Source organism: Gobius niger, assembly GCF_951799975.1.
Source record: "Gobius niger genome assembly, chromosome: 22".
Taxonomy (NCBI): Eukaryota; Metazoa; Chordata; class Actinopteri; order Gobiiformes; family Gobiidae; genus Gobius; species Gobius niger.
In genome coordinates this window covers 1,884,114-1,898,824 of record NC_136873.1, presented here as the reverse complement: position 1 = coordinate 1,898,824, position 14,711 = coordinate 1,884,114, and the positions used below count along the sequence as shown (strand labels likewise).

At 40.5% G+C, this 14,711-nt stretch overlaps 1 protein-coding gene across 1 annotated transcript; it reads left to right on the top strand.

Annotated features, from left to right (window-relative positions):
- The first annotated feature begins 1,123 nt into the window (after positions 1–1,123).
- Positions 1,124–13,439, top strand: strap (serine/threonine kinase receptor associated protein). Its single transcript, XM_079581213.1, has 9 exons — positions 1,124–1,537; positions 2,040–2,175; positions 2,912–2,993; positions 3,319–3,391; positions 3,469–3,568; positions 6,876–7,013; positions 7,409–7,545; positions 9,578–9,727; positions 12,983–13,439. The coding sequence occupies exons 1-9, from the start codon at positions 1,426–1,428 to the stop codon at positions 13,042–13,044; spliced, it is 990 nt and encodes a 329-aa protein (XP_079437339.1). The 5' UTR covers positions 1,124–1,425; the 3' UTR covers positions 13,045–13,439.
- Positions 13,440–14,711: the final 1,272 nt, after the last annotated feature.

Here is a 14,711-nt window from a genome sequence, read left to right as displayed (position 1 = left end):
AGCAGCGGTGTCAGCATCATGCCCAAAAACACACACTTTACTATTGGTTGTCAACAGCTGTTCTGCTTTCTATTCTCCTTTCTTAAGCCAGTGGTTCCCAACCTTTTTGGTCTTGCATTTGGCCAACTACACCAAAGATTATTCAGTGTTGTGTTTAAAGCAGTACTAAGTAACTCTTCCCCCTAGAGGCCATAAGCGCAACTGCAGGTGTAGTAGCAAGTTACGATTTTTTAACTTATTAATTGTCTTGGAGAGTAAATACTACGCTGACAGGAAAGGCGAAGGGAGAGAGGGTTACTGTGCATCCAATTATACAATGGAAATATTTTTTTTCACTCAAACCTGGCTGTAAATACAGTTTAAAGTGACGTTAGCCCGCAGTTAGCTTTGCCCGTTAGCATGTTAGCTTCTTCTTCGTGATTACATTAGTGTGTATTGCTTTCTCCGCACCGGTGGCAGTCAAGTTGCAAACATGGTTTTCTGGTCAGAGACACCAGGGGGAGATGAAAGACCCTCCAATCATCCCATAAACACTTGTATTACCCCCACAGGGACTACGAAACGGATTTATTAAGGTAAACACGTTACTTAGTACTGCTTTAAAATGAAGCTAAAATACTCTCAAATTCAAGCTTTTTTTTTATTTTTATTTTTTTACCAAAAACATAATTAAAACTAACTTTCCTTGGAGAGTATTGTTAAAATTCTACTCAGTTTCACCTTTTTAGGCTGAAATAATTCCCAGTACCCTCTGCTAAGTGCTATCATACCCCAAGGGGTCCTCGTACCCCCGATTTGAACCCCCGACCTTCCGATCATGAGACGACCTGCTCTAAAAATTGTGCCAATCTCGCCCAATTATCGCGCCATTATAATTATTATTCATTTTTTTATTTCTTTATTATTTTTATCATCATCGTCATAGTTATTATGATTATTATTATTGATAATAATAATCATAATGTATTATTAATATGATAATAACATAATAATATATATATATATATGCTATGCGTGTGATAACATAGCAAAAAGGAGTGACTAAAATAGTTTTCTTTTGTTATTCTTTACACTGAAATACCCGGAAGTCGTCAGCTTTTGAGCGTCCTGCTGAGCTGACGTCATAGCCGCCTACGTCCTCCTCTGCCGCGGAGCTCCGCTGGGCACGTTGCTATCATGGTTGCTAGTTAGTTACAATGTTGTAGCTATTAGCACGTTAGCCCTTCACATAGTTATCCTGAAAGAATCCTTATTTTTCAGTAGCGTTCACTATACAGTCCCTCTATAAGCCTCCTTCTAAATATCAGTCGCCTTATCCTCCTCACAGCCGACAGTCAGCTAGCGTTAGCTAGCCGTTAGCCTGTAACCGGTGCTTCTCCGTGAGTGAGCTCAGCTGTCAGAGGCGGTTAGGATTCTGTTTGAGCTATGGCGATGAGACAGACCCCGCTGACCTGTTCCGGGCACACTCGGCCTGTGGTGGACCTGGCCTTCAGCGGGATCACTGCGTACGGATACTTCCTCATCAGCGCCTGCAAAGGTAACGTAGACCGAGAGTGTTTACCACCGGGGGACTCGGCCTCGTTAGGGCCCGTCTGAACCTGATATGGATCATAAACACATTTATACTTTTAAGGCTCTAACATTGTAGCTCTAGCGTGAATAAAGCTAACAGTTCTTAAGGCTTAATCTAAAGGAAGTATGAATGAGCCTAGAGTTCAGGATTGTGATGTCCTATCCTAAACTTCATGGGATTTGCAGGGTGTTTTTCCCATAATGAACTAACGGAGATTTTCAAAGGTAAAACAGGAGTTAATGTTTACATTAAAGCATAGGACATTACAGTGTGTTACCAACAGTGATTGGGCAGCAAACAGAACTGTATTACTGTTTGTTTTTCTTACTCCAATTTTTATCCAATGTTGGGCGGTGAAAAACGTTTGCATGGCGGATTTCCATGGTAACAGTGACTGTATAACACTCCATGTTAGTGACAGCATGTATGTTCTCTGTGAATAAACCCAATGCCTGATCGCCCTCAGATGGAAAGCCCATGCTGCGCCAGGGAGACACAGGGGACTGGATTGGCACGTTCTTGGGTCACAAAGGCGCGGTCTGGGGGGCCACGCTCAACACGGACGCCACCAAGGCTGCGACAGCTGCTGCAGACTTCACAGCGTGAGTCTACTCCGTCCCTCTGGTCATAACGTGTTAGGCGTCTCCGTGTAGGAACTGTGCCAAAGTTGGGACCTGAGGAGATGAAACCAAGACATTCTCATAACAACGTCATTATTGTGCCTTTTTCAGCCGTCAATGTCTGTCATTCACCCTCTGCATTTGGAGGGTGAAAAGTTGGCGCAGTGGTTGGCGCTCTAGCCTCACAGCAAAAACGTCCCAGTTTGATCCGAGTGGGGCCTTTCTCTGTGGAGTTTGCACGTTTGTTCCTTGTCTGCTTAGATTTCTTCTGGGTTCTCCGGTTTCCCCATCACTAAAAACACGCACAATAGGTTAACCCTCCTGCCAACAGAATCAATATCTGGGGATTCGAGATTTATTTTATTTGTCCCAATGTTATTGTTTGACTTTCTATATGATTTAATTCTGTTTAAGTAACTATACGTTTGTTAAGTGGTGACGTCACAGCTCTACTTCCGGGGCCCCGGCAGATGTGCGAGAAACTACAAAAAAAACTCTTCAATCACAGAATTACTGAACATACTTATTTATCAGGCCCATTAGCCAAAGTAATATTTACTTAAGTCGCTAACTTCGGATTTAGCGGAGCTGCTGCGCCGCCTCAAACTTTAGCATTTTTCTCTTCTTCTAAACCCGAATGTAGCGATTTTGGTAAATATTACTTTTATAGCAGTACGTACAGCATTTTTGGGCTAATAAACTCTGCTTGTGCTTTCAGGAAAGTGTGGGATGCAGTGAGCGGAGACGAGGTTCTGACTCTGGCTCACAAACACATTGTAAAGACCGTCAGCTTCACTCAGGTTAGCACCACACCTCACCACTTTACACCCTGTCGTCACACATACTCTGGGAAAGACACAGACTGTGCTCTGAGGAGACTGCATGACCTGCAGCACTAAAAGAGTGAAAGCCATGACACACACGTGTGGAAAGTTATTCAATGTTATTCCCCAGTGGATTTTGTGATGTACACTCCTGCAGGGATTGGCTTTTGATGGGGTTGTGATGCTGCTAGCATTTAATGGTCCCTTTGCTTGCTCCATCTTGAAAGCCATTGTTGTTTGTTTGTAATGAATTCCATGACGACTTGGCATTTTTGTGAATTTGCAATTGAATGTTTTGCAGGACAGCACGTGCCTGCTGACCGGAGGGAACGACAAGCTGCTTCGCATGTATGACCTCAACAGTCCTGAGGCCGGTAAGAGCTCTCACTGTCACTGTACCTGACACAATGTGGACAGTCCTTGTGTTGATCACGCTGCCCCCTCTGTGCAGCCCCTCAGGAGATGGCAGGACACTCGTCGGCCATAAAGAAGGCCCTGTGGTGTAACAGCGACCGGCAGATCCTGTCTGCATCTGAGGACAAAACTGTGCGGTCAGTGCACTCCATACGAAGTATTTAAATCATGATAAGTTGTTTTGCCCAATGTCACAACAGGTGTTGCCTCACCGGGCTGCACCAAACAAAAGCAGTGAAACAAACAACCAATGTCATTTACGCTGGTAAAATGGTTTAAAAAAGTACTTGTTGAAACTAGTATTGAAGCCCTGAGTAACTTTTTAAGAACATAGTTAGTATTCTGGTCTCAGCCAGTGTTAATTTTGACAACATATTTTAATTTAGTTTTAGTCTTAGTCTTTTGACTAAAATGTAATTTAATTTTAGTCGAGATTTAGTCAAAAAAATCTTTGCAATCTTAGTCTAGTTTTAGTCGGCTAAAATTGCATGTCAATTTAGTCGACTAAATTTAAGACTAATTTAGTCAGCTTTGTTTTTATAATATGTGTTATAGTCATATTTAATCTTGTTCCTCTGCTTCATGGAGCTGCTCCACATGAACAAAGCTCAGAGCTGCTCCTTTGGCAGAGAATTTACATGATCTGAGGCTCTTTCAGACGGACAATAGAAGTTTGGATGATTTTAGTCTCTCCTTTTCATTTTTATTTAGTCTTATTTTAGTCGACTAAAATATCAGGACATTTTAGTCATAGTTTTAGGCTCATGAAAAACTTTTAATTTAGTTTTAGTCCAATTTTAGTCACAAAAATAACACTTTGACTAAAATTAAGACTAAATATTTTAGTCGACGATATGAACACAGGTCTTAGCTACAATAGGCCTACTCCTAAAAACTCCAAACTGAAAATGTAGTGCTGATGAATACGTTAGCTTAATAATAAATGTTGCTAATAAAATGGATGCATTGGGGTCATGGAAATTTTGTTATGGGTCATGAAAAACATGATCGGCACAAGTTCATGTGTGCTTTATATTGAGGGCATAAACTGAGTGACACACATTTATACATCCCAGTCAAAAGTGTAAGACCAGTTGAAAAATTGTAATAAAAAAATCACATATTGCATGGTTGGATCTTATCAAGGTTCTTAGTAGAGCGTCTATGTGCAACAAGAAGAAATGGGAGTGAGAAAGAATAATAATTTGAGTAAAGTTTTTATTGAAAAAAGAAAAAAGCTTTTCTCAAATTATATTATACCGATAGAGGCTGTTTTGTAGCTGATCAAAAGTTTAGGACTAAAGGCCTTTAAAGTGCATATAACGCATTAGACGACCCATTGTTGACACAATTGCAAGATTCATGTTAAAATTTTCACCAACATTTGGCAAAAAATACCTTTTTATTTCGGAAAAGATATACAGTAGATATACTGTATACCGTATTTTCCGGTATACTCTGGAGTGACATCAATTTTTTTTTTCTTCATTACGCATATTGGGGCTGGAGCAACTTAAATATACTGTATTTTTGATTACTTTACACATAAAGCCTTGTTAATGTATAAATTAGGGATGGGATGAAATTTAGAGACACAATTATCTATGCAAAAATAATTGCAATTAAGGATATTATGATATTTGCCTATGGTTTAAAAAAAATCACTGAAGCTCCAGATTTTACAAAAATTCTGAGAATTGGGGAACGAAATACTCCTCTTCTTTGTCTCCTTTAAATATCCTCAAAAATCATATTGGGTGAGACCTAGTAAAGTATTTTTTAACAAGTTCAACTCAAAACACATAAGCAAAATTGCAGTAAATCATAAACATAGAACGATTGTTTCTTGTTTTATAATGAAGCACTGTATGGTGGATTTAGTGATTATCTTCTAGCGTGATAATCACTATTATTAAAAAATGTGGCGATCGATAAATTGCCACATTTTTTTTGCGTGATAAACGATATTATTGTTTATTATTCCATCCCTAGTATAAATAATGTGAAATTGACTAAAATGTACAAATTGGACGGCACAATTACACAAAGTAACTGTACTGAGTGTTCATTCATGTGCACTGTCCTCTCCAAATAACAAATAAAGTAAAGTCATTTTATTTTTGTTTACTGCAAAAGTTTGTAATTGATGTCTTTTAAAAAACATCTTTCCACTTGGCCTGCAGTGTCTCACCCTTTTAATTTCATATCAGGTTATTTAATTTTATAAAAGCTCATGAGCTGCTGTGATGTCATCGAGTTCACTCGTTCCAAACGCTTAAAGCAGTACTAAGTAACTCTTCCCCCTAGAGGCCATAAGCGCAACTGCAGGTGTAGTAGCAAGTTACGATTTTTTAATTTATTAATTGTCTTGGAGAGTAAATACTACGCTGACAGGAAAGGTGAAGGGAGAGAGGGTTACCGTGCAACCAATTATACAATGGAAATATTTTTTTTCACTCAAACTTGGCTGTAAATACTGTTTAAAGTGACGTTAGCCCACAGTTAGCTTTGCCCGTTAGCATGTTAGCTTCTTCTTCGTGATTACATTAGTGTGTATTGCTTTCTCCGCACCGGGGGCAGTCAAGTTGCAAACATGGTTTTCTGGTCAGAGACACCAGGGGGAGATGAAAGACCCTCCAATCATCCCATAAACACTTGTATTACCCCCACAGGGACTACGAAAAGGATTTATTAAGGTAAATTAGTTACTTAATACTGCTTTAAAAAGCCGAGTCCACACTCGTGAACTCCTCAAGTCTGTGCTCCCAGTCTGCGCCCACAAGTCCGCACCCAGGAGTTCACAAGTACAGAGTCTGCACTCTGAGAATTAAGAAACGGCCAAACGAAACCACCCCCCTCTCCCGTACCCCCTCGCCACCCATACCGCTCCAGAGCCTGTCAATCATAGACCACTTTTTATTTGTAATATACATAAAAACAGCGTGGTTAAAAATATGACCCCTCCCCCCGCGTTGTCACATGGGTCATAGCGAATTTTAGAAAAAATGACTACATTAGACTCCTGTTTCCAAAGTGTCTTTAGGAGTCGCCCCTGGCCCCAAGGGGATGGTATTACAGCAATGTCAAGACACTGGACCATCCTCGACCCAAATGGAGGGTTACTGTAGCCGTTTTTCAACTGGTCTGAATCTTTTTGTCGGGATATCACCATGACAATGAAGTATCACAGGGGTTCTGAAACTGGTCAGAATTTCTTATTTTTGCAAATGACTTCACAGATGCCAAAGGTTCGAAAAATGTATTGTCATTGCACGCTGTAAACATATAAATAGTAAAAAATGTAAAATGCATTTATAAATATAATAATTTATCATCTGAGTGCATTGTAGCATGAGCAAACATTGGGGAATTGATTAAATATCTCTATCAGGAGCCCATGTGGAGGTTCTGCTGTGGTGCTTTATGAGCTCTTGTCTCTTGCAGGCTGTGGGACCGCAGCTCCATGGAGGAGGTGAAGACGCTGACCTTTGACACGTCAGTCAGCAGTATGGAGTATGTGGCTGATGGGGAGATTGTAGTCATCACTTACGGGAAAACAATCGGCTTCTACAACGCACTCAGGTTCACTTCTGTTTTTAATGTTGTCACAATTTACATGACATTATTTACTCTTTTATTGTTTGTATATTAAAATATCAGGTATAGCATCTTATAATACGAGTTTGAGTCCAAAGACTGGAACAAAGAAAAGTATTTCACCAGGTTACCTTTGGGCACATTTACTAATCTCTAAGAATGAACTGTAGAGGACCCTACAGTACAAGACTTGCAAAAATCTGGACTAAAACGAAACTTTTGCATGCCATTACAAAGTTTTTTTGTTGTGTTACCAAAAAATGTATGTCAGAGAGTGAGATGGAGGACATGAGTGATTGTGCGATGGGGATATTGCGTCGCCTGTTAGACGAGTCTTCCACTGTCATTGAGTGTGGTTAAAGCTCTCCTCTTTCTCACAGCCTGGAGCTCATCAAAACAGTCGAGGCGCCGGCGCCCATTAACTCCGCCTCGCTCCATCCAGATAAGGACTTCATTGTTGCCGGCGGAGAAGACTTCAAGCTCTACAAGTTTGACTACAGCACTAAAGAAGAGCTGGGTGAGCCCTAGACTAGAGCACACAGCTGAGGACCACGCTTTCAGTCCATCTTTTAGAACTTGCAACCAAATTTTGACAGCTAGCCAGTTTGATTGATGCTTGGGTTCATAGTAGATATCATCTTTTGTTCTTCTTCACAAAACTCCGCCCCAAAACAGCCACTGTCCAATCGTACCTCAGTGCAATCGTTGCTACCAGACATTCTCCGAATCTCCTACCATAGAAAATAATGGGCCGCTGGTGCATGTTTTTCAAAGCCCCCTCCAAAATGAAGCACCTGCTAACTTTAGAGCCAAGCTAAAACTCATTTAACATCTATCCAGTGTTATATCTATGACTAAAATGTCATAATTTCGTTTTCTAAAATATGAAGAAATAAAAATGAAAAGAACTCAAAACTTATAATGCGCAGTGGTTAGCGCTCGTGCTTCACAGCTAGAAGGTCCCAGGTCTGATACCCACTTGGACGGGCCTTTCTGTGTGGAGATGCATGATCTCCCGTGTCTGCGTAGGTTTCCTCAGGGTTCTCCGGTTTCCCCTACCACTAAAAACATGTACAATAGGCCAGGATGAATGAGTGTGTCTGTGAATAAATGGTGAGTAGCTCCAAAATTGCAGAGATTAATTAGGATTATAATAAATATTATTAATGCAAAGTTGACTAAATTCATCTTAAATTTACATGCAATTTTCGACAAAAAATTAAGAGAATTATTTGACTAAATCACTACTAAAATTAAATTACATTTTCGTCAAAAGGTTTCATGAACCATCATTCCCATGAAATCTCAACATTTCATGAGGGATACATGTTTTCTTATTTTTCTTTAACTGATAGTCTGTGCCCGTAACTGTTAATAATTGGTTAGCCTTTTTCTTTAAAAGAAATGGCACAAAGATGAATCCACCGCTGTGTTGAAATGGATCTGCCTGTAGCGTGGGAGGGCAGGAGAATAAAAGTGTCACTAACCATCATGAAATAATGCAGAATAATGGATGTTGTTGCATGTTTTTAATATATTTATCTATTGCACTTTTATCCCCGGTAGGCCATGTGTTACACTCCACTTCTTGACCGACCTACTGTAGCTAACATTTGGCTGGCTTTTTACTAAATTTGACCAAAATGGAGCACGTATGTGCGAGATCCCAGATAAAATGCAGGGATATTTTGGGGCTCATGACCAGTGTGCACCGCCAGAAGCTGAGAGCTTTGTGTAGACCAAGGGTCACAAATTACATTTAGCAAAGGTACAAACAAAGGTCTGGAACACACAGGGTTAATTCACGTTTATATGGGGATGTTTAAGCTTTTGTTAAATCTATTACTGTGATTTGAAAATATTGCAATCAATTGAATCCTGTTATTGTTTTTTTGCTTTTAAAATAAGTTTTGACTCCTAAGTAGAAGAATGCATATCGCCTCTACTATCGCAATGTGCACGGAATATCTGACAGTCATGTGTTTCTTTGCTCAGTTCAACACAGAGCCCTGCTTAGTCCAGGCTTAGTCCAGGCTCAGTCCTGGTTTAGTCCTGGTTCAGACCAGATTTAGTCCAGGCTTAGTCCTGGTTTAGTCCTGGTTCAGACCAGATTTAGTCCTGGCTTAGTGCTGGCTTAGTCCAGGTTTAGTCCTTTTTTTTTTTTTTTTTTAGCAAGCCGTATTTCTGTCATTCCGCAGCTGTGTCTAAAAATATAAGAAGTATCATGAAGCTAAGATGTAGGACTTTCTCTTTCTGTTCATCGGGGCTGTAGTTTACCGCTCTGGTGCAGTTGGGGAGAGGGAGAGAGAGTTCACACGCAGCCGCTTGTCTGAGGGGATTCTGGGTCGGGTCCAATTTTCGAATCCGAGGTTCGGGTCCGGATGGGCTGGCGCATGGGTCCGCCGTTTAGTGACCTCTCATGTAGACATTGCCAAGTGCAGTTTGAAAAGTGCTTGTTCTGTCTAAAAGGCTTTCAAATGACCTGTTGATGTTGGATAATGTATGCCATAGCGAGCCATCTGAGCCTGACAGTTGTTCTTGTGTTGCAGAGTCGTACAAGGGTCACTTTGGCCCGGTGCACTGTGTTCGCTTCAGCCCAGACGGTGAGCTGTACGCCAGTGGCTCAGAGGACGGCACGCTGCGGCTGTGGCAGACCGCCGTGGGCAAAACCTACGGCCTGTGGAAGTGTGTGCTGCCCGGTGAGACTGCGCTCGCTCGCTGCCTTGGACTATTCAGTTTTCAATGAATAGGCCAATAGGACATTTGAATCAGGTCCAGGAGCACTCACTATTGAGACAAGACGGAAATGTGAACTGCTAACCTACAGTCAGGTCCATAAATAGTGGGACATCGACTCAATTCTTATTTTTTTGGCTCTATAAACCACCATACTCAATTTCAAATGAAACACCAAAGATGTACATAAACTGCAGGCTTTCAGCTTTCATTTGAGAGTAAATCTGATGGTGTAGGAATTACAAGTGGGAGGCGTTTTTTAGGGATGCACCGATACCACTTTTTCTAAAACCGATACGAGTACGAGTACTTGGATTTAAGTACTCGCCGATACCGAGTACCGATACGAGTACAAGGCTTTTTGTTCAACATTCTTACTTTTTTCACCACAGATTGGTTTGTAATTAGTAAATTTACTCATTTACATTTCCTTAAGTAAAGTAGGCGACACATTTAAGAGCAGTTATACTAGAATGGTGCTGATGCCATTTATTTATTTATTTTCATTCAATATAATTTTTAATTTTTAATTTTTATTGCACTGTCCATCATAGACAGAAAAGCCCATGTCCAAAGGCTCCCAATGCTTGTGCTTTAATCATTTATGTATTTTTATTTAACAATAGTATTGAGATGTTACTTAAATGGTCTCTTTTCGTCTTTACTTCAGCTCCTGTAGATTTTCTCGTGTGTTTTGTAGCAACTTAGCGAGAAGCTACAGCGTTTTCATTGTTCTGCTGCAGCTCATTTTCGCTCTATATGGACATGCTGTATGTCTTTAATTTGGATTTTCTGAGGACTTTTTAGTCGCTGGGTTAGTTTTTCAGAAGAATAAACCCCTGGGCATAAAACGGCGTCAGAATGGCAAAAAGTGCGCTAGCCGCGAGTTAGCAACGTTAGCCTGTATGTTGTAAACACTGCAGACGCTGCAGCACGAACAACATTAAGTTCTGGTTAAATCCAGCACAGACTCTGATTTAGAGAGCGCAGTCTGTAATAAAGTCAGCGCTATGTGGAATATTGTATTTCCACTAAAGAATTCTCCAGTTTGTTGCTATTTTCTCTCTTCAGCTGAGAGGTGCGCCTCGTAGGTGCGCTGGCCGCATGTCAAATGGTATCGGTTTCTGGTATCGGGACCTCATGAATGAGTATGAGTATGAGTACAAGCCTGTGGTATCGGCCCGATACCCGATACTGGTATCGGTATCGGTGCATCCCTAGCGTTTTTATGCCTCCCACTTTTCAAGGCACCATAAGTAATGGGACAAGTGGCTGCTCAGCTGTTCCATGGCCAGGTATTTGCGTTTCCCTCATTATCACATTTATAAAGGAACAGGTGAGACGTCCAGAGTTCATTTTAAGTGTGATATTTGCATTTTGGATATTGTTGCTAGTGTTTTCAATATGAGATCCAAAGAGCTATCAGTGAAGCCATTATTAGGCAAAAACAAAACAAACCCATCAGAGAGATAGCAAACATATTAGGTGTAGCTACAGTAAATCAACAGTTTGGAACATTATATGATGACCGAAGAATTATTTCCCTGGTGAAGAAAAACCCTTCACCACAACAGGTCAGATCAAAAACATACAGAAGGTGAGTGTATCTGTGTCAAAGTCAACAATCAAGAGAAGACTTGACCAGAGAGAATACAGACCATTAACCACAAGGTGTAAACCAGTGGTGGGCCTCAAAAACAGGAGGCTGATTAGAGCCAAAAAACATCTCTTTACAGTTCTGAAACAAAATCCGAGGACAGATGAGACAAAGATCAACTTGTACCAGAGTGATGGGAATAGAAAAATATGGAGAAATAAAGGATCTGCTCAAAACATCCCACCTCATCAGTGAAACATGGTGGTGCAGCATCATGGCATGGGCTTGTTTGGGCCAATGGACCCGGTTCCCTTGTATTTATTGATGATGTGACTCTTGACAAAAGCAGCAGGATGAATTCTGAACTGTTTCGGGCAATATTATGAGCTCATATTCAGCCAAATGTTTGTACGCCACTTCACAGTGCAGATGGACAATGACCCGAAGCTACTGCCGAAGCCACCAAAGAGCTTTTTAAGGCAAAGAAGTGGAAAGTTATTCAGTGGCCAAGTCAATCATTTGACATGAATCCAATAGAGCAGCATTTTGTTTGTTGAAAACCAAACTGAAGGGAAATGTCCCAAGAACAAGCAGGAACTGAAGACATTACAGTAGAGGCCTGGCAGAGCATCAGCAGGGATGAAACCCAGAGTCTGGTGACTTCAGGCTGTAATTGACTGCAAGGGATTTGCAACCAAATATTAAAATTTGATTCATAATTGTTGCTTTGTCCCATTACTTTTGGTCCCTTGGAAAGTGGGAGGCTCACCTACAAACGGTTGTAATTCCTACACCGTTCATCTGATTTTGATGTAAAATAGCTTCAAATTAAAGAAAAAACGTTTAATGACATATTTATATATATATTTATTTATATATATATTTGTTTTGGTGGTTTATAGAGCCAAAACACAAAAAATGAGTCGATGTCCGTAGCCGTTGTTAATTCATCGTCCACATTTAGGCAGAATTTTTTGATGATTAAAATGAATCGTTGTTAAAACACTAAATGGATAGAAAGACTAACTGCAAACCAAAAAATACAAACAAACAAACACATGCTGAGTTCACAGGCAGCATTAGCCACAGTAGCTGCTTGTTTCGGGCACTTGTCTTGGAAAAAGACAGAGCTTCCTCGGCCACAGGGGAGCTGAGAAACATTGCAGTAGATTCGTTATCAAGTTTGTTCACCTTGTTGGCTCGTATTGTGTTTTCTATATTTTATGTTTCGCGCTGGTCGGCCTTAATACCTTAGATATAATTATTATTTACGTCACGTTTCTTTAGGGCTCGGCTTGGTGTGGGCTCTAATGCCGATCTAAGCTCTAATCGGCATCAACATTGGGTTTAGTAAAACCCACAGTGCCCAATTTCCTATTTAAAAGGTCAATTGTTATCGTGCATAACCCATGGCAGTGTGTTGGATGTACCAGTGCAGCTTTTTGAATTGTTCTGAGGCTCTTTTCTCTTCTTTTGAATATTATTTGAATGCTCGTCCATGGACAGCCTTGGCTTGTTCCCTTTAAAATAATGAAGTTCTACTGCAAGCTGTAATTTAGCCCAAACTCTACTAGGTGACACATTGTGATGTAGTCTGCTAAGTCTCTGTGTTTGCCTGCAGAGGACCTGGGAGCTGACAACTCTGAGCAGATGTACCCCGCTCCGGCTGAGGTCAAAGCCTGAAGACTTGTGCTGAAGACGGGATTGGGCAGCAGGAGGACTGAAGATGACGCCTCCAGGGGCGAGGGGCCGTGGGGGACATGTGGAGCTCACAGTGGAGCTCACAGTGGAACTCCCAGTGGAGCGGTAGAGCAGTGGCCACACTGCTGCCTGCTCTTTGATAAGCCACAGCAGTCTTCAGACTGAACATGCGCTGTAGGTTTTAGTTTATTTATGAGCCGGACCAATCTCTTTGACTTCAGAGTTACCAGACGACGTTGTGCTGCGTTTAAGTTCTTTACCGTTTCCTTGTTTGAATGTGTTGGGTCAAAACAATTGTTTTACTGTAAAGCAATTACTTTTACTCAAGAATTGTTATATTGGTTGGCTTTGAGTTTTGTTCATGAACAATAAACGTAAGTGATGCATTGAAATTTTACTCAGCAATGACTGATACTTTTCTTTTGCATTTGAAAAGTTCAATTGCAAAAGCAGTTGAAATGAATTGCTTGTGATTTTCTCTTTGGGCAGCAGTGTTTTTAATTACCACATCTTTGAGTGCAATAAAAAAAATGAAGCCCGTGATCAAATCTACTCTACTTGAGTTTCACTGGTGTCAACTGTAAACCATAAGTAAAAAGTTAAAACAAGAAAAGGGTATATCTGTTATAGCAAATAAGCTCCTCTGAACATGGCGGCACATTAGCCGAGCGGTTGACCGGGCTGTTTGTCGCCTGGGCATCTCAGTCCACTCACTGCACCGGACAGTTGACCCAATACCATGGTGTTTATCAGGGGCGGACTGGCCATGTGTCCGTTCTGGAAGAGCACAGAAGGGCCACTGGCTCTAGGGCCACCGGTCTGGCCTCTCACTTTACCTTACCCGTACCCCCCCGGGCGTAACCGAGCTTTACCCAAATCTAAAAGCTTCACCTCTTAACTCCCGTCTGAACCGAGAGGATCTTTTTCCTCACGTCATTAGATTTTTTTTCCATCATTTTTTTGTTGGGCATTCAACTCATTTTTGTAACTCATTTTTTCGTCTAATTTTTGTCAATTTTTGTCACTTTTTTGTCACTTTTGTAATTTTTTGTCACTTTTTTGTAATTTTTTTTGTCACTTTTTTTGTAATTTTTTTGTAATTTTTTGGTCATTTTTTGTCATTTTTTGGTCATTTTTTTGTCACTTTTTTGTCACTTTTTTGTCATTTTTTGTCACTTTTTTTGTCACTTTTTTGTCACCTTTTTGTCACTTGTCATTTTTTTTGTCATTTTTTGTCTTTTTTTTTGTCACTTATGTCATTTTTTGTCACTTTTGTAATTTCTTTTGTCATTTTTGTGACATTTTTGCCACTTATTCATCAATTTTTCGTCACTTTTTTGTCAAACTTTGACGTGACGACAAAGCAATGAAAAAAGCGATGAACAAAAAAATGAGGCGTTACAGTGTTGCTCTCCAGGCAAGAAGCTTTTAGATTTGGACAAAGCCGAACTGGAGAAAATGCTCTCGGTTAAGGCGGGGGGTAAGAGGTTCACATATGTATTTGTGGAAGTGTTGTCACATTTACGCTAATTTGGGCCAGGCTGACCAGAGTCCAGGGCTGTTTTTCAGTCCCAGTCCAGCCCTGGTGTTTATAACATTTGGATTAAAAATGTAAAGTCGATTAATTTAGAAAAAAAACAAAAAGTATA